At 43.1% G+C, this 20,809-nt stretch overlaps 1 protein-coding gene across 1 annotated transcript in view; it reads left to right on the forward strand.

The window, feature by feature from the left end:
- Positions 1-5,131: 5,131 nt before the first annotated feature.
- atp2b3b (ATPase plasma membrane Ca2+ transporting 3b) overlaps positions 5,132-20,809 on the forward strand; it is a 39,051-nt gene continuing 23,373 nt past the window's right edge. The window contains exons 1-9 of the mRNA XM_041946791.1: positions 5,132-5,381; positions 9,076-9,273; positions 10,929-11,183; positions 12,477-12,602; positions 15,659-15,784; positions 18,171-18,212; positions 18,343-18,507; positions 18,948-19,019; positions 19,206-19,348. Coding sequence (XP_041802725.1) covers positions 5,132-5,381; positions 9,076-9,273; positions 10,929-11,183; positions 12,477-12,602; positions 15,659-15,784; positions 18,171-18,212; positions 18,343-18,507; positions 18,948-19,019; positions 19,206-19,348 — 1,377 coding nt within the window. The remainder of the gene's footprint in view (positions 5,382-9,075; positions 9,274-10,928; positions 11,184-12,476; positions 12,603-15,658; positions 15,785-18,170; positions 18,213-18,342; positions 18,508-18,947; positions 19,020-19,205; positions 19,349-20,809) is intronic.

The raw sequence follows: 20,809 nt of genomic DNA on the forward strand, positions 1-20,809 counted from the left end.
GTCCGTGCGTGCCTGCGTGCGTGACTGTTATTCACCCCGGGCGCTCGAGCGCCGTTTTTATTGGGGAAGATGTGTCGCTCGCGCTGTGATTCATTAATAGCATAGGGAGGTTTTTAACGGACTTGCAGAATGTAAAACTGGGCCTAATGTGAGATTTGTCATCACAGGCCTGACACAGCTATATTAATAGCCTGTACAGTATGGCATACCATAATATCCTGGCAAACAGCGCTACATTAGAAGGCAGTATGTGTGAATGCGTGTGCGCGCGTGCACGCGTGAATGTGCTTGCGCGTGTGTAGAGCTAATGATACACATCCATCCGTCCGTCGCTTCGTGTCCTGTGTCAGTTGATGAAGGGCTGTCGCCCGCCTCTCGCTCCTCCTGGGCTGTGGGCTGTTGGGTATCACTTGCGTTGTTTGTCTCGGTTACGGCGCGTCGCACCTGCAGCGCTGAGCTGCGGGGGTGACGGTTTGATCTGGTAATGATCTCTGGCCAGAGGGACCTTCACAAGTCTCCCGGCGCAGGGTGGGTGTGAGTTGGGAAGAGCGGCGGATAGCCGGGCCGGTAACCTTGCGGAGGGACATAGGGAAGGCAAGTGGCGCACTATAGGCTCCACTCGCTTTCTCCTTGCGTTTTAGTAGACGGGCAGTGTGGTTTCCCAGCGTTAGTCAGGACCCCCTCGTGCTGCCATATATGTGCTGAGGATGAGGATGAGCTGAGGGATGGGGCTCAGGCACGTCTGAAGGTGACCAGGAAAGGTCGTTTTGTGTGGCAAACACACTGTTGCATGGGGCCATTCCATCCATGAAGTAGTGTGTGAGTGTGTGTAGTTTTGGGTGGGGGTGGATAGTGGCTCATGTGGGAGGGACGTGGGACACAGTGAGTGTGAGAAGGTGTGTGTCTGTGCATGTCTGTGAAATGTAAGATATAAGAGAGATGAATACGCATCAGAGAGAACATTGATCCGTCTCTAGCAGGACTCCCCCCCCCCCCTCCGAGACTCTCACCATCATCATCGGCATCGTCCACTTACTTGGATATGCTCTACAGTAAAGCAGATATCTGTGGCCTGTTGGCGGTCCACCTTTAATGGCTCCAGCCATTGACTGTGCTGAAATCTCAGTGTGCTATTCCCGCTGGGCATTACAGAAGTGTGTGACTGGCGCCAAGCCAGCAACAGCAGGCAGCAGCCCAGATACAAGGGCTCTGCCAGAGGTGACCCTTCAGGTGCCTGTCGTAAAGTAGGACTGCAGGTGCACGTGTGGCCCGCAGACCAGACTGTGTAGGCGAGGAGACGAAATACTGACAAGTCCTCTCTCTCTCACATACACACACTCAACACAGTCACCCAGAATGACAACCGTGCACAAGAAGTACAGACATGAACACATGAGTGCACACATGCGTGTTTAGTCACATGTACTCGTGTGTGTGAGTATGCAGCCTGGGTTGCCCCATCCGGCACACACGCACACACACTCATAACCGCATGCACACGCGCACACAGAGTCACAAAGCATACGAGGCCCTGCTGGCCTAGAATCAGATCCCGCGAGGACCCTCTCTCCTGTGTCTTCCTCACTCTGTAGCCCTCTCAACCTTCCCGCCGCCGCAATAAAGAGAAAATACCCGAGGGAAAAGAGTGGCGACAAAAAACAATCAAATTGCTCCAACCCTCTGAGGGATGGTAGAGAAGCAGGGCTAGCATTCAGGATAAACGGGCCAGCCACTGAGGATTGTGGTGACCTTTTATCTGACTCTTTTCATGTTCAAACACATTTTCAGCCAGGACAGCCCCGTCACTCTCTCACATATGACACGTTTGTGTGTCTCATGACAGAGATCATGTAAGTGATGTCACTGAGCATGAGTGTTGTTGTCTTTGTGTTGTTACTGTGCATTCATGATGCTGGCATCCTGTGGCTTAAGTGGACAGTGATATTGTGTGTGTGTGTATGTAAAAGTTAGGCAGGCGTGACAAAGTGGGTTGTTTTTTTTTTTTTTACAATTTATGTAATGCAGGCTCACATGTGCACGCACATACACACATGTGCACTGTACACATCAAAGCTCTGAAACAAACAGAAAGACACGGTCAGAGTTAGTTGCAATAGTTGGGAGGCTGAACAGAAGAGCTTTTTCTTGCGTGAGTGTTATAAAATCAGACAGAATCAGTGAGTAAGAGACCAGGCTGGGAAGAAAATGCGCGACTGGCTGAGTAAATAAATGATTGCAGTAGCAGGAAGCAGATAGACAGGGAAAGCAACAAAATGAGGGAGTCAGGAGATGGGGAATAAAGAGGAAGGTAAAATAATAACAAGCAATGAGACACCACAAGACAAGGAGTGCAAAGTAAACCCACATACTGTAGATAGAATAGATAGATAGATGGAAGAGCACGCAAATAAGAAAAGATGGAGAGCGAGACGAAGCTTCAAAGGCAGAGAAGGGTGACTCAGTCATAAACTAACACTCTCAGTCAGGAGTGAGGCATGGCAGGGAAGAGAGGAAAAAAGGGAGGGAGACGATGCAAGAGGCAGAGGGAGCTGAGGGAGAGCAAAGAATGGAGAGGAGGGAGGAGGAAAGGAATTAATGATGAGCTTCACTTCTGTTTTTTCATGCTCATCCTTATGTAAAATACCCTGATAGGGAAATCAGAATATGTTGTGTCATGTGTGATGCTGAAAATATCGAGTTACAGGCAGCACTAATTGCTCATGTGGGAAGAAGCTTCGTCTCAGTCAGCGTGGCTGAAGGAGAGCAAGCCGCTGTTCTGTTCACTTGCAAACTTCACATTTATTTTAATGAAATCAGTTCCAGAGATGAGTTGAAATGTTAATTCAGTGATTAGGAAATTGTTTTTCAGTGGATTCAACAAGAGCAGCTCTCTGCAGGAAATTTCCCTCTTTGAGGTCTCACAAGCTTTTTATGCGACTGCGCAAACTGAATCTGAATTAACTGTATCTACAAGGCATGAGGATGTGTCCAGACATGGCATGTTTGTGTCCACATGGATGCTTTGGACATCCCTGGTTTGAATTGACTTTACCCGGGCTAACCTAAAAGAACAAGTTGGTAGTAATCTTTCTATTATTTATTATCAACAAATCCAATGAAAAGCAACCAGTCGAAACCAACAATAAATTCTCTGTTGTTGTCCAGCAACTATGAAAACCACATCAGTGAGCCACACTGTTGCACTGGCTGCTATGTTCCTGCATTACCATGAACACACACACTGTATTTTATTTTGACTCAGTCCCACACACACCGTGCTGCCCCAAATACTCACTAAAGCACCAAATGCTTATTAGCCTGCAGCTCAAAATAGTCTTCTACAAAGGCAGTATTTACTCCTGTTTGAATAATGGTTGATAAAAACTACAGTGGCCAGATATTTAAGACAATTACTGAGTCTTTTTTAGAACTGAAACTGTATATTTGTGAAGGCGTTTTTAAAGATTTAAGTCTTGAGTAGGAGTCATTGGGCCTGGAGCTGAGGGCCACAGACAGGGTAGAGGACCAGAAAGCATTGCGAGACATATTAACACATTGTTGGTCTTTTCATGGGGCCTCTTGACAACAGGAACAAGGCCATCCTTCAACAGTTTACTTGGGGATCGTGGTGATGTAATGATATCCCGTACAGTCAACATCAGATGAAAAATGTTATAGCTTTCTTTTTTTTTTCCTTCCAAATACCGTCATGCGCATGCTTAATTCTTAGTGGATGAAAGGAAAAGCAACATTTTAGGAGATTGATTTTAGGAGCTTGCTGAAAACTGGTTTGATGGGATACAATGATGCAAACCTTAATCTAAGACTTTGTTTTTGTGCTTTAAGAATTAGACTTTGTCCATGTTTTCAATATTTGAGAAAATGTAAAGCTGCTATAATCAGAGTTTTAATTGTATTCTGTTACTTTAACAAAGGGGGAAATAAGTACGTGAAAGGTGTCACTTGTAGTGATGAACCCACGGAGAATGATCAAGAACTCTGGTGCTCCTTTGACATCTTTGGAGCATTTTAAGGGTATTTTAATTTGTGCCTGCTGCATCATTTGCAGACACAACAGGCAGCTCAAAAAAGTTCAGACACACACACTGCAGTAGAATACCGACCAGCACCAAACAGCAGACAGACACAGTGAGCAAGATGTGAAGTGGAGCATTTAGCTGCTAAAGAGCCTTGTCTTTTTCTCAGGAGCTGGTGGTGTGTCTCTACCTGATCTGAGTAGCACATGTGAGGAGGTTGGATTCTAACAGCTGATGGATGGATAATCCTAACCCCAACCATTCCCCAACCAATCCCCACTCACGACGCTCAGATCGGGGAGCTACTCAGATCAGGAAATGAGTGAATATTGGACTTAGATTTGTCAGGTGGCCAAAAAACACAACTCCAAATGAAAGCTAATGCTGCTCAGTGCTCCAGTCTCAGCACAGGCTGTTTCTGCTTCAGAAATAATTTGATGTAGTGATGGTCAGTGAGATCAATAGACCTGAGTGGTAATGTGTTATCCCTTTCTTGCTCTCTCTTAGGTCCTGGTGGTGCAGCAGTAGCTACCTCTGAACTGGATCCACTTCCTCTATCTGATTTATCAGCCGCCTTTGCCCTGCTCAACCCTCTCTCCATCCGTCTATCATCCCTCCATCCCCGTCTGTAAGTCCACCAGCCTGTCTGTCTGTCTGTCCATGGACTGGCCGTGACCCTGGAGGGAGGGGGACAGAAACGAGGAAAGAGCGGAGTTGCGGAGGAGACGAAGTAAAAGAAAGCTGGATTCATTCAGACATCACACTTCTGAAGTGCTCCTGCTTGCTGTCCTTGATCCCCCTCACCCTCCTCCTCCTCCTCCTCCTATTATGGAGAATTAAAGGAGCAGTAGGAGGCTAGGCCAAGAAACTGAGGAGAAAAAAAATAGCAACCAACGGCCCTTCATTGCCCATAAATAAAATTCGTAAAGGGTTTAGGTCTGTTATTATAACTGCAAATTTTTAAGTACGAAGAATCGAGATTCTGCCTGTTGAGCACATGAACAACCCTCCGCCAACCGAGCGAAAGGGGAACTGAGTTGAGGACAGACCACAGAAAGAAAGGAGGACCAAAACAGCAAAAAATCCTTACTGACATGTCAACAACAGCCACAATGGGTGAAATGGCAAACAGCGCAGTGGAGTTCTATCCCAAAGGGACTCGAGGCGGGGGCGGAGGAGGAGGAAGGGCAGATGGCAGCCATGCTGGGGGAGACTTCAGGGTCACGGTGAAGGAGCTGAGGGAGCTGATGGAGCTCAGAGGGACCGATGCCCTGCAGAAGATCCAGGACAGCTATGGAGACACTGAGGGACTCTGCCAGAGACTACAGTCCAGCACCACTGATGGTGAGCAGGCATGGGTGGATGAATAGTTTAACTGGTAAAACAGTAGAGATTGGTGGATGAATGGATTAACAGTGGAGGAGTAGATGAGTAGATGGATGAATGGATGAGAGCACAGCTGTATAAATAGACTGATGGAGGAATGGTTGGGTGGATGAGCAGATACATGAATGGATTGGTAGAGGATGAATGGAGATGGGTTAGCAGGGAGATGAATGACAGAGTGGAAGGATCCATGACATTATACTCTTTGGTGGAGTCATATATAAACACCACTGCGTGAGTGGTGTTGTTGCAAACTGTCCAAATCATCTGTCGGATTTCTGCATCATCATCATTTGGCATTTGGCTCAAACAGACGAAACAGATTACATGTGGTCACCAGTCACTCCAGAACAACATCAAATTTTGTTATAAGACAACACTCAACAAAATGTTTTGATCACAAAAACTCGCTAAGACACCGCTCATTTTATTCCACTCATCCATTATTGATACACAAGTAGACTGAATTTAAAAAATGCAACGATTTCACTGCAGTGCAACACATTTCAGACAGAAGAGTGGAGGATGAAATGAAAGCAGTAAAAACACATTTTAATCCTGGAGTGTAATTCTGGCTATAGAAGATAGTTGCTGTTGGAGTTGGATGTACGGAGAACATGGGTGGGTGAATTGACTGATGAATGGATGATGGGATTATAGTGATCCCCATATTTATAGAAATCAATAAATGATAAAGGACTGCCTAAAATCTTTAATACCTACTTATTGCAAACTCACTATCTGTCATTTGTACACTGGACTGCAACTATATTCATCATTCTTTCAGTTATGTTATGTTGTGTTAGGGAAGCAGCACTGAATTATCTGCCGATTATTGAAGAAATTACAACTAACAACTTAATTGACTAATCGCTTAAGATCTAAGTAATTCAGTTATTTTAATGACAAAGCATGATAACTGGACCTAAAACGAAAATTAATAAGCAACAGTTTTTTATCACTGTAAATGGGATTTCTTTGTGTTTATAAATTTCCATTTAAATTTGATAAAACATGCAATGTGAACATTCTTTCACTAATTTATGGGCCTAATAACAGCAAATGCCTGTTAAATGAGTCGATAAATGAGTGGACTGATCTCATCATTTGACTGATTAATCGACCGACTGGTCCTGCACTGATGCTGCACATTTTACTGATACCTTTCACTTGCAAACTTGTTATGGCTACTGGGGGTAGAATTTGGGTTTCTGTGTCATTAGTGTGTGTATGTGCGTGCGCACTTGTATGTTCTAACAGGGGTGTGGTACCACACTACACCCACTCTTTCAACTAGTTTGTAACCTAGCAACACAACAGCAGAGAGAAGTCGGCTGGGAAAGTCAGCAAGAGAGAGCAAAATGACTGAGATCTGCGAGATGGAGATGGTGAGGAACAGAGGGGGTGAATGGAGGAAGAAGAGTGTGTGTGTTAGCAAAGTCTATGAGGTGTGTGCGTGTGTGTTTGTGTATGTGTGCGCTGGGTTTGTTAGGATCTGCTGCACTGATTCCTGACCAGCTCAGAGTGTCAAATTAGCAACACTCAACACAGACTTACTGCAACTCAACACCCACTGACTCTCTCACTTTTCTCCCTCTCTCTTTCATGCACACACTCGTTTCTACCTCTATCATTGTGAGGACACTCATTGACATAATGCATTCCCTAACCATAACCTAAACCCCAACCCTGAAAACCATGTCTTAACTCTCGCCCTTTGAAGTGACAGAGAGAGAGAGACAGAGGGAGAGAGAGAAAGTCATGTATCTGCAGTTGTCCCTATGAAGCACAGTTGGCAAACACACACAAACATACACAAACAGTACTCTCCACACACTTGGATGGGCTTCTTTGCACTGTGCTGACTTTCACAGATTACATATGGTGCTGTATCATCTGGTGTGATAAAGCAGCCAAAGAGCCAACGTGCAAACATGGATGGAGAAAGATGTTTCTCACATTGAAGAAAATCTAGTATCATTACTCAAAAATCTGTCTGCTCAAACTTGTGACTGATCATTCTGAACTCACAGCTCAAGATATTTTCTGCTCCCGATCTGAGGCGTTTGACAGTATAACAAAAGCTGCTGCCTCTGCTTATTATGATTACAATAACACTTATTACAGAGGGGGAACATGAATCAGCACATCAAATAAATACTAGATGGGAAATGTATACAGTAGAGAAATATTCATGCCAACAGAGATGCATATTTTGCAACAATACAACACAAATAGATAACATGAGGGGAAACAATCGAGGTGAATGTACTCCATGTATACATTGTGATGCAGTTGATGCAGAGCATCATCTGTAATATGATACACAGAGCAGAGTGGGCGTTAAACTAATACCGAATGGGATGTTTCTTTCTCTGTCTCACGCACTCTCTCTCACACACACACACACAAACACAGATATGGATACCCCAGTACTGCAGTATGAGACCATTATATCCACACTGAAGAGACGGGAAAGGACGAGGAGGTGAAACGATGAGAAAGAGAAAGGGAGTGAGAGAAAGAGTGTGTGTGTGTGTGTGGTGGGGGGTGTGAGGGGTGAAGAGGGAAAGCTAGAACAGCTTGCCGCATTGTCAAGGACACATCAAGGGGAGATTGAGAGAGGGAGAAAAAGAGAAGGGGAGAGCCGATGAGAAAGTCTGTGGGAGAGGATGAGGAGTAAGGGAAGGATGGAGGGATAGATGATAAAGGGAGAGAGGCAGGGGTGGACTAATGGGAGGGGGATGCAGCTTGCTACGATTACTCAGCATAAGGTCACCTGTTTTCTCTCTCTGCCTTGCTTTGGCCTGGACTCTGTTGAGTGTCATAGTGCTACACAACTGTTCGACAATGCTGGGAGCAACATATGACTCCCTGTAGCAAGCACATTGGACCAGGATGCCTCCGAACAGACACACACACACACACACACACACACACACACACACACACACACACACACACACACACACAAGGAAACAGACGCAAAGATAGTCACTAGTCTTGCCCAACCACAGCATACAAATTGCTGTTCCCCTCCCCAATTGCCAATCAGAAAAAAAGCTCTGCTCCAAACCTAGCACACTGGAGGAATGACATCACCTGTTGCTAGGCAGAAACCTGTTAGAGACAGGAAGCTCTGGACCTGATATCCTGGTCACCATGGAAACAGAATCACGTAAGGGTGAGGTTGAAGGGGAGAGGAGGGTGAGGCTGGAGATGAGAGAGAAAGAGTTTGGAGGGAGAAAAGTAAACTTGAGTGAGCAGCCATAATACGTAGATTTTAGTGATTTAGTGTTTAAACTCTTTTACTGGATAGAGAAAGTTGTTGTTGGCTTCGGCTCTTTTGGTGTGATTCTTGCTGCACATTTTGCACGTGTGCGATGAACTGCTACCTGCTAAACAGTGCTATATAACACTTGTTACTGAAATGAAATACCCCTTTGAACTTTTTATTTAGGACAAAATGAAAGTGACCTGTATTGTGAATGTGCCACTGTGTGCAGATGCATTTTGTTTTGTAACTCCTCCCATGTGAATCTTGCTTGAAATGATTTTAATTTTTTTTATAGAAAGACATCTTCAAACATGTCAGCCTCTCTTACCGTCATTCATCTTTTCCTCCCTGTGGCTGTCTCTTTCCATTTCTCAGGTCTCAGTGGGGATCCAGCAGACCTGGAGCGTCGGTGTCAAACGTTTGGCCAAAACTTCATCCCTCCGAAGAAGGCCAAGACTTTCCTGGAGCTCGTGTGGGAGGCCTTACAGGATGTCACACTCATCATCTTGGAGGCTGCTGCCATCATCTCCCTCGGCCTCTCTTTCTACCAGCCTCCTGGAAAGGAAAGCGAATGTAAGGACATGAGCAGAGGGGGACTGGGTGGGGGGGTGGTTTTGGAGGGTGTCAGAGAAAGGCACACAGTGACACCCAGTGTTTTAGGGGTGAAGCTGGAGTGAAAAACTGTGAAAATGATAGATGGAGAGAAATAGAAGGGAAGAAACATAGAGAGATAAGGAAGACAAATCATCATCAGCATACATATTGTCCGATCACCAGTATCCTGGATAAAGAGGAGAGCAGGAATGAGACATGGAGGAAGCTGAAGACAGGATGAAATTTAGTATCAGACAAGCCTATGCAAATGATGCTCAACATTGAGTCCACCAGTGGCAAAGGATTATTTTAAATTGTAACAAAATTCCTTACACGAATCCATCCAAATTCAATCTGCAGATGAAGACCCTAAGATGCTGTTAAAAAAAATACCACGTGGACCTTGAGTGATGATAATTTTATCAAACTACCATTTCTAAGAATGAATTGTCACAGTCCCAGAGTCATAAATTCAGCACACTGACTCAGTAATGTCAGTCACACAGCAGTGAGTCTGTAGAAGCAAAAACTTAATTTTTAATTTGGCAGTATTGGGTTAACAGTGAATTCTACAACATAGTGTAACAGTAGCACAGGTAAGGAGCCCTTAAGAGTATGTTAATATTTGTTAACATTAGCTACCATAAACTACTGGTCATATCAGACCAAATTTGGTGCCTTGCTCAAAGGGCACCTTGCCAGAGTCATCTCTCCAGCTACCATCCAGCCTGCCATCCCTCACTTCCCAAGTCATGACAAACTGAACTACTGCCGCCACAAATTATTATTATTATTGTTATTATTATTAAAAATTTAACTTTTTCAAGTTAGTCTCACTTCAAAGACCAGATTCATGGGTAAGTAAAGTGTGGAAAGTGCAGTGGGAAGAAGGTTGAAGGAGTTACACATCAAAATATCTGCTATCTCCTTTTGAAGTGTTCCTGCAGCGCACCTCAGTGCAGAGAGCCAAGAGAGAGAGGAGCCAAGGTTAACCAAGTCTGTGATTCACAGGCTTACGCTGAATTCATGCTTAGATAGCACTGCAGTATCTACATCAGGCAACTCAAGTGACACTGTCAAATTAAATGTACAAATCAAAGTACTTCTGTCAATAAAGTGTGATTTTTAATCATTAATCAACATATACTTTGCTCTTGTTGATTTTATTGTTGGGTGAATCAGAATGAGAATAAGCTTTCTGAGAGGTAGAGAGGAAGCAAGCTCAACAAACAGATGGAGGAAATACGGGACAATGTGGTCTGTCTAAAACCTCACAATTCATACAGCAGCAGCACATGCAAACTATCCTCACATTCATTTCTTTATGTGTGGTGGTGCAACGGAAGAATTTGTAATTCTCTAAGTAAAGTAAAAATGTTTAGTCAAAGGCAGCTGCTAGGTAATTACCACTGCAGTCCTGTACCTCAACAGCTTATACCTAAATACCTTTCTTTTTGTTGTCGTATTTACATTTGCTAACTTGTGTGAAGAGAATGAAGCTCCTTGAACGAGCTAAACCAGCAAGCAGCAGGTGCTTCAGGCAGGTTAAATCCTGTATGATTCAGTTGTGATATCATGTCTCTAGCTGTGCACTTCACAACCCTCTAACCAGCCATCCCCTCCTCTCGCTCCAGCATGTGGGAACGTGTCAGGTGGAGAGGAGGAAGAAGAAGGTGACACTGGCTGGATTGAAGGTGCGGCCATCCTGCTGTCCGTTGTGTGTGTCGTCCTGGTTACGGCGTTTAACGACTGGTCCAAAGAGAAACAGTTCCGGGGTCTCCAGAGTCGGATCGAGCAAGAACAGAAGTTCACCGTTGTGCGGAAAGGAAATGTCATCCAGATTCCTGTGGCTGACATGGTGGTGGGGGACGTGGCCCAGGTCAAATATGGTAAAGACACCACCACAAATTTACAAATACAAATAATTTCACCATTGATTCATCAGTTTCTGATCAGTTACCTGAGTAACACCAGCCAAAATCATAGAATTAGACAAATGACCACTTCAAAGCCTACCTGTCAGTTAACATGACTGGAATCTGTGGTCAGTGATTGACATCCATGAACCACCTCAAGCACTGTACTTAAGTACAAATTTGATGTACTTGTACTGAACTTAAGTCTTTTCTTTTCATGCTACTTTCTGCTTCTACTCCACTACATCTCAGAGGGAAATATTGTATTTTTAACTTCACAACATTCATCTGAAAGCTTTGGTCACTAGTTAGTTAATAAATTAAGATTTTTACACAAAAACATATGAAGAGCTTCTATGATGTGATTTAATGATTTATGATGCGTTTATACAAGTGCAGCTGAAACCATCAGTTGATTAGTCAATTGACAGAAAATGAATTAGTAATTCATTGTTTTGAAACATTGATACATATTTCAAACATTTCATGATTCCAGTTTCACAAATGTGAAGATTTGCTCCTTTTATTTTGATCATTTTAATTTATTTGTAACAATTTTGAGGTTTGGACTTGTTGACAAAACAAGCATTAAGAAGGTGTCACTTTGGGCTCTGGGCCATTCACACACACACACACGCACACACACGCACACACGCACGTACGTTAGTGTAACTACAACGCACAGTGCGAGCAATACTAACACCACACTGCCTCCAGCCTTGCTCCTATTTGGCTAGGAGCTTGACCACAGAATCATTATGATTGGCAGCTCCATCGGAACATGATTTGTTGTTGCACGCTTTCGGTTCGAACAGATTATGAATGGTGCGTTCGTCAACAATCCGTGAAAAGTGCAGCCTTAACATTATTACGCTCTGGCCCTCAGCTCGGTAGAACTTTAAAAAGACCTACATTGGAGGAAGTTAAGATGAAAATTTAGCATGAGAGAAGGCATGTGTGGTGTGAGAGCATGAGATCTGTGCTCATTGCGTGATAGTTGGTAGCCCTGTGTGGTTTCTATTTGTGTGTGCATTAAACAAACAAGATATAATGTGTTAATTAGTAAAATGTAGAGGCATTAGTAGGTAGATTTTTTGCCTGTGGACAGAGCCAGGCTAGCCCCTGCTTCCATCTTTATGATAAGATAGTTAATCACCTCTTGCCTGTATATAGCTCCAGAAGAGATAGCGATGTCCCCGTCAGGCACCCATGCATTGACTTTCTACATGGTGAATCAAACACTGATTTGTGCATGTTTGTGTTCAGGGGACCTGCTGCCAGCTGATGGTATCTTGGTCCAAGCCAACGACCTGAAGATAGATGAGAGCTCTCTTACAGGAGAGTCTGACCATGTACGCAAGTCTGTGGACAAGGACCCCATGCTGCTCTCAGGTTTGTTCTTTACATTTCAAATTTTTACCCTGGCAGCACGGTGGAGCAGTGGTTAGCTGCACACTGTCACAGGGTTCTGGGACCTTTCTGTGTGGAGCATGCTCCCTTAGCTTGTGTGGCTTTACCCCAGGGTACCCTGGCTTCCTCCCACAGTCCAAAGACATGCAAATTAGGTTAATTGGGGACTCTAAATTGCATGTAGGTGTGACTGTGGGATGAATGGTTGTCTGTCTCTATTTGCCAGCACTGTGATTGACTAGTGACCTGTTCAGGGTGGAACCCACCTCTCACCCAGTGTCAGCTGGGATTGGCTCCAACCCCCAGTGACCCTGCGCAGGATTAATGGGTATTGCTAAAAGATGAATGGATTTGTGCTCTCCGCTGCCCTGGTGATTCTTGACATGTGCTGATCCACAGACACATTTTTGTGAACACAATAATTCTAAAATAAGTCTTTTTGGGTCGACAAAATAATAGAAACACCTGACAATACAATAAAATGAAATAAAATTGCAGTGGAATAAATACTGCTTTAGTGAATCTGAAATATTTTATTGGGGTTGTTGCAGAGGAGTCTTGGTTCAAATTAGTGGTAACTTTTTTAGACTACGCTTCGTCCTTATGTTTAACGGACAAATAAGTTACACGATATAATGCTACACCATAACATTAGAAGCTACATCACTGTATCTGACATATATTTTATTGTCAGGTGTTCATGTTAATGCTAACAGATTTATGCAATATGTATCTCAGTCCATATCATTATTAGCATAATTGCTCATTCCCTACAAATATTTGCATTCAAGACAACTGTTTTAACATCTTAATGGCAAAAAGAGTTTAAAGTATTGCTGCCCATGTGTATAAATGCCCATGGGCATGCCTGGCACCAGGCTAATATGCAGGGAGCGTCACAGATAGTGAGATGTAGAGAAAATGCATGGTGGTTAAGACATAGTACCTTGTATTTTTCACAGTCGAACATTTTTTGTTATGTAAACTGGACCTTTTGAAATGCTCTGTTTTTGAATGTGTCCTGGGACTGTCTTTGTTGATGCTCTATAGCAGTAAACTCATATGTGTTGAGCATCATTTGATGCAGGACACTTCAATCAACTATAATGAAATGAATGAATGAAACCTGATTCTTTTAAATAAAACATTTTTTGTTAAAGTCAAAACTCTCTTTGGTGGATGCAGTGTTGCTGGGTGGACTTAATATTTGTAAAATCCTCACTACAGTCTTATCTTGAGCTGTATTTTATGCTAATAATTTTTAAAGTCTTGGTTAAGTTGTAATTTGCTTATATGTTGCTGTTCCGTGCATTAGTAGATACCCATAAAGTATGGATAGAGAAGGCCAGTATTATGTGCTAGGTATTTAGATTAAAAACAAACTCTTTACTGGAAGAACCATTATGAACCAAAAGGTAGGGGAACAGAAGCGTGCTGAGAAGTGCCGGAAGAGTTCATGGTACATCTGCTAGGCACCAGCTGAGTCATCATTTTCCTTTTGCTTTAGCGATCGTGTTATGGCCCACAATATTTTCCAGCTTGCTTGTTCATCGTTCAAACTATTTAAACTGAAATCCTGTTTGAAACTTAAATGTCCCCGTACTATAATCAGTCTTTTTATTGACAGTGGATCAAATGACATGTACAATGTGAAAGTGACAAATCAGATCATTATTATCTGACTCAGCAGTTCCCCTCAGCTGTACGGAGCGTTTTAGCATGTTTCAGCTCACTGTTTTTGAAACAGTGTTTTTCTGTTTAGGCTTTGGTACTGGTTTGGTTTAGTGTCACCCCTCCCATCACTGTCATTTCCAGCTGTAGCAACCAGCTGTTTGCAGTGAAAAAGCTCTGGTAAACCTGCCTTGTACCGAACAGCAGGTGGACAAAGGTGTATTTAACCCTCGTATTGTCTTCCCATCTACTATATGATATGCAAACACTTGAAAACGGGTCAAAATTGACACGAAGACAATAGGAGGGTTTAGGTGTCTTGCTGGTGAACAAAGTGGAGCTTTTAGCAGCTGAGGATCCAGGTATTTGTCTCAGGAGTTGCTTGAGCCCACCAGACAGAGTTAGAGGTAGAGTGAATGTTGGACTTAAATTCATAAGGTGGTAATGTTGCTCTGCATCTGTGTAAGTAAGCAACTGTTAACTGCTGGCAAATTTATAAGGTAATAGTATCTTAGTATTGTGTGTACTGCCATCCATTCAGTCAGGTTCAAAACAGAGGTTTGACCTTTCACACAAATGAGGTTGTGACATAAATAAGTGAAACACAAAGGGGAAAACCTATAGTAATTTAAAAACTCACCATGACTTCAGACAAAAAGCTAGGGCTGACTCGTTCTTGTCGATTTCTCGATTGGTTGGTATGCTCTTTTCCAACCAAATTCTCATTGGTCATCGCTGGGGTTACTTTCATAAGCACATCTTAATCCAGCGGATAAAGACGCAGCTCCGCTCTCTCAACGGAGCCGCTCCAGTCTGTGCATGGGTTCCTCCTGCCCGTCTGGAGCACAGCAGCTTTCAGTGTTGATAGGCTATTACCTGTGACCTGCAACCAATAAAATACTGCTGTAGACTTGACATTGAGCAAGACTACAAAGTGGTGACTACAGGCAGAGTGAGGTGGCTGTATTAGAACGAGTGTAGCACATTTTAAAATGAATGTATTCTTTTGGCATTTGGATAAAAAAAAAAATTGCCCATCTTCTATTTGATTGGTTGAAGACTAGGTAAATTTCAGTTGATCAGGATTTTCTTGGGTTGACTAAAGCACTACAAAAAACATTGTTTGTGACTTAGCAGATAACTAAGTTTGGCTTCCTATTCTGTCAATGCCAAAATTACCCAACTAGACTAATCTTCTCCAAAACTGACCTAACTACGTGTTGTCTGACCCACTTGCCAGAATTATGCTTTGAATGCGCTCCAGTGCCAGTTGCTGTTTCAAATCTGTAACCACTTGGGGGTGCCACTTTGCAAGCACCACTGTTCTCTTAATTGAATGTAAACAAATCATCTTTTTGGATGTTCAGGTACCCATGTGATGGAGGGCTCTGGCAAGATGCTGGTCACAGCTGTAGGTGTCAACTCTCAGACGGGCATCATTTTCACCCTGCTGGGTGCTGGAGAGATGGAGGAAGATGGGAAGGAAAAGAAAGGTAAGTTAAAGAGAGGAATCAGTGCAGAGACTCTTTATCTGCTCATATAGCAAGGTGAACAACTTAATCTTTAGTGATACATCATCCAAAGCACAAATGGTTTTGGTTTTGAAATGTGCAAACCAGAAGATGAAGTTTGCAGATGCTAACAAAACCCGTACACCACCATCTCCATGGATGAATACTTCAAGCTGCAAGTCAGTTAACATGTACACACATGGATGGAGGTTGGCGGCATGTGGGACAGAGCCTCTGTTCCAAGTGACACTTCTTTTTTTTTGGAAAGTCAATCAAATGACTGCATAGAAATGCAAAACAACCAGAAAGAGACTCAAAATGACCAGAAAGAGACTCAAAACAGCCACAGAGAGACTCAAAATTATCAGAAAGAGACTCAAAAGGACCAGAAAGAGACTCAAAAACGACCACACAGAGACTCAAAACAGCCATTAAGAGACTCAAAAAGACTGCAACGACACAAAATGACTACAAAGAGATGAAAAAATGGGCACAAAGAGATTCCAAATGACCACGAAGATACACTAAGCCACAAAGACACATAGCATGACCACAAAGAGATGCAAAAAAAAATCAAACAAGAAGAAAAATGATTACAAAGACATGTAAAATGACCATAAAAAGCAACCCCAAAGAGAAAATGACCACAAATAGATGTTAAACAACTACAAAGAAATGATCACAAAGAGACGCAAAGCCATCATGAAGACGTACAAACTGAGTTTAGCAGCACAAGACGACCACAAAGACACACAAAAAAAATCCACAAAGATGAATAACAACGACAAAGAGATGCAAAATAACCTTAAAGAGACGTAAGAGACTTTCAGTCTTGCGTCTGTTTTCTCATAATCCATCCATGCTCACACGTGCATGAGTGTAGCCGTGTGTGTGTGTGTAGAGTTAGTTGGGTGCCTAACTGATTTCAGATAAGAGCTTCAACAGGAAACACACCAGTTTAACCTCATCGATAATTTAGCCCACATCCTCTCCAGCCCTCTCTCCACTCCCTGCTTCCCTCTCACTGTCTCACGTTCGCCTATCCATCTTTCTTTATTTCTCTCACTCCATCTCTTGTTTACCCCATTCATGCACCCTCTTTCACTTTCCTATCTTTCCCTTTGCTCTCCCCTGTTTCTCCGTCCCTCCCTTAATCTGAGAGAGAGAGGCTGCAGATTGAATCAATTATTGAAAGAGCATGGGAGAGTGAGGCAGCTGGAGAGATTCAGGGAAGAGTGTTGGTTGGTTAAAGCATGAAGCATTAGTCTGTGCTCAAATTTGTTTTGGAAGGGCCCTGCAGTCAGAGCAGAGCTGCATACAACAGAGACTACACATATTTTCAGAAGCACTTAAGGTTAATATCATTACCAGTGCATTCATCCATGCCTCTACCACTGCAGCTCTTCTGCATAGGAATGTGTGTAGTATTGTTGACGTGTTTAAAAGGAGGAAAAAATCTGTGGCATCCTGGAATGCAGAAATGGACAGCAACAATTAGCGGATGATGCCCATTTTAGGAAAAAATACTTAACGAATGTCCTCATTCCAAAGTGTTGTGCACTAAGATGTATTGCATTCAGTGCAGCCGCCTCTGAGGTCTGGATCATTCAGACAGTCATTTACTGGAGCTAATACATTATTCATAGGACTTCTACAAATGCCATAACTTGTTAGTTTTTCCTCATGCAATGTGGGTTTGCTATGGGCCTGTTCACTTGTCTCTTTGATCTGTCTCTCATTTTGAAATTGATGTTATATTCAATTCATTTTTTCATTCTACTCTATATATTCATCTACAAACATTCTACTAGCACAGTCATGTAGAGAAACACATTTACTACTTGAGTTTTTTATTCTTCCTTTTTTGCTCTCTTTTGTTTTCCCTTTATGCCAAATCCTCTCACATGCCCCCAAAACCTCCCTTCCTCACACATTTCCCAAACAGAGGACAGTACTCAGTTGCCCACCTCTACAGAAGCCAGTTACAGCACAGTCACCAATGGTATGTGAGCATAAAGTTGTCTGCCCTGCCCCACTCCTTCCCTCAGCCAATGAATGGACCCCAGTACACGGTGCAGTGAAAGTGACAGTGACTTATGATGGATTTATACATATAAAAATGTCTCTCTCTCGACCCAGTGTATGAAAATGTTTGTACCTTTATTATTCTTCCCTTTAGTTTTGTTTCTTTGTGGGGTTTTTTTTATTTTTTTGAAGTGTCTGTCTGGCTGTCCCAAGATCAGAAATGTGAACTGTTGGTGACCATGAGTATGCACACATGTGAACAATGCTTTTTCATTACTGTTTCTCTTTCTAATCCCTTGTCTTTATATGTGCTTCTGTCTAACTCACCCTCCCTTTTTCTCAGGAAAGCAACCTGATGGAGCTGTGGAGAACAATCAGAACAAAGGTAAAAGCTCATGACATGTGCATGTATATATTTGTGTAAAGCTTGGTTTGGATGTCCGATGAGCTTACTTCATCTACAAGTGCAGTACTGTACAGATTGTATATGTTTTGTGTGTGTGTGTGTGTTTCAGCCAAGAAACAGGATGGGGGTGTTGCCATGGAGATGCAACCCCTGAAGAGTGCAGAGGGAGGGGAGGTAGAGGACAGAGAGAAGAAGAAAACCAATGTTCCGAAGAAAGAGAAGAGTGTGTTGCAGGGCAAGCTCACCAAACTGGCTGTTCAAATTGGCAAAGCAGGCAAGAACTGTTACACCTAAATTTTGCACTCTTTTAGCAGTTGTTTAGGACAATCCTACACTAAAAATGAACACATAGAATAGATTCTGTAGCCATCAGTCCCCTAGAGCTTTTGTGGCAGTGATGTACAGCAAAGTTCTATCTGAATATGAGAAATGATTTGTGGGAGTTGTGTGAAACGTTGCACATTAGGTGCAAAGAGTCATAGTCAGAATTATGTTTTATTACTGCTCAGTGACAGAGGGACATGTAAAAGATTACGCTGTCAAGGACTACAGACTGTGATGGAATGTGATCACACAGGTAAAGTAGTGAAGTGAAGGACGAAGAACAGTGTGGTTTCTACTGGACGTGCATTACTTCAGATCTAAAATAAAGACAGAGAATTAAGTCAAAACAGATTGACATATTAAATGCCCTCTTTTTCATTTTTCCCACAGGTTTGGTGATGTCGGCCATCACTGTCATCATTTTGGTGCTGTATTTTGTCATCAACACGTTTGTCGTTGAAGGTCGGTTTGTATACAACTTCCCCACAAACACACATACTGTCTCAGAATACACCCCCTACACTTCCTGACACACTTTACTCGTGCCATTCTTTTCATGTTGTGCTAAATGTTTACCAATCTGCTGAGTATGACACTTAAAGTGGACTAGTTGTTTGCCGTTAATATGTGGCGTGGTGTGTGTTGCAGGTCATACATGGTTGACAGAGTGCACTCCGGTCTACATCCAGTACTTTGTCAAATTCTTCATCATTGGAGTCACTGTGCTGGTAGTGGCTGTCCCAGAGGGCTTACCTCTCGCTGTCACCATCTCTCTGGCTTACTCTGTCAAGGTAGACTCACACATCCAGTTTAATGAATGCTTAGCGAAAGGAAATGCAGGAGCTGTTGGCTCTTTATTCAATGTGACAATGTGCATGGAGGAACCATATTGGAAAAAAAAAACAGGTCGTGGATTGAATACAGAAGAGGGAGGTACGCCATGATCAGACTTGAGTAATATGAACTTTTAAAAGCATAAAGTTGGGAGTATGTGTGAGGATAACGTTCACACATGGGTTTCTTAATTTAATTTCCAGTGGTTTCCCTCACCTTTCAAAATCCTCTTTTTTGCCTCTCTCACTTTTACAGTCTCAGTTTAATTCCCTTACTAGAATCTCTCTAAACACTTTCCTCTGACTGTCCAAATTCACCTCAAAATTTACCTCTACATACAGGGTTACATACAGGGCTCTATACTCTGACTTTTTAAGGTCGTGGGACTTTATGCAGCTTACACAAAATGCCTCAGAGCACTATGACCTCCTTCTCCCCTCCTTTGCATGTTTCTCGAGTAAAAACAAAAAACAAATTTACCCTCATGGATCAATAACTTGTTCTGATTCTGATTCTGAAAACATTAAGAGGGATATTTCAACATTTTTGGGAAATATACCTGTTCAATGTGAGATGAAAAGATTCCCTCTCATGTCATTCAACATGAACCTAAAGCCAGGAGATGGTTAGCTTAGCTTAACATCCATCCATCCATCTTCTTCTATCCGGGGCCGAGTCACAGTGGAAGCAGGCAAAGCAAGGCAGTCCAGACGTCCTTCTCCCCAGCAATGTGTTCAGATCCTGGGAGATTCCAAGGCATTCCCAGGCCAGATAACACCAGTCTACACTGGGGCCTCCTACCAGTTGGACATGCTCGGAAAACCTCCACAGGGAGGTGCCCAGTCTGCAACTTGATTAGATGCCTTAACCACCTCAACTGGCTCCTTTCGACGCAAAAGAACAGTGCCTCTACTCCAAGCTCCTGTCTGAGCTCCTTACCCTTTCTGATGTAAGGTAAAAAGAAAGCTTTGCCTTCCAGCTTAGCTCTGTCTTCACCACAACAGTCAATGGTATAACGGCTGCATTACTGCTGATGCTGCTCCAATCCACCTGTCTGTCTGAGGTTCCATTGACTTCACTTGTTTAAGACTCCAAGATACTTGAACTCCTTTCCTTGGAGCACTGTTTTCCAGCAGAGAACGATGGCCTCAGTTTTGGAGGTGCTGAGTCGCATTCCAACTTGGCTGCAAACTGGCCCAGTAGATGGGGCATGACCTTCATGGTCTGATGAAGCAAGAAGAACCACATCATCTGCAAAAAGCAGAGACACGATTTTGAGGCCCCAAAAAAGGGAAATGCTCCTCTTATAGGTTGCACTTTGAGGTCCTGTCCATGAATACCTCAGAGACCTCTGCCAGGGATATGGGTGAACTGTCCACATGCCTTCTCAAGTGTCCTGTTCTGCTTCCAGACCAAGT

The sequence above is a fragment of the Chelmon rostratus genome, chromosome 10 (genome assembly GCF_017976325.1).
Source record: "Chelmon rostratus isolate fCheRos1 chromosome 10, fCheRos1.pri, whole genome shotgun sequence".
In the NCBI taxonomy this organism is placed as follows: Eukaryota; Metazoa; Chordata; class Actinopteri; order Chaetodontiformes; family Chaetodontidae; genus Chelmon; species Chelmon rostratus.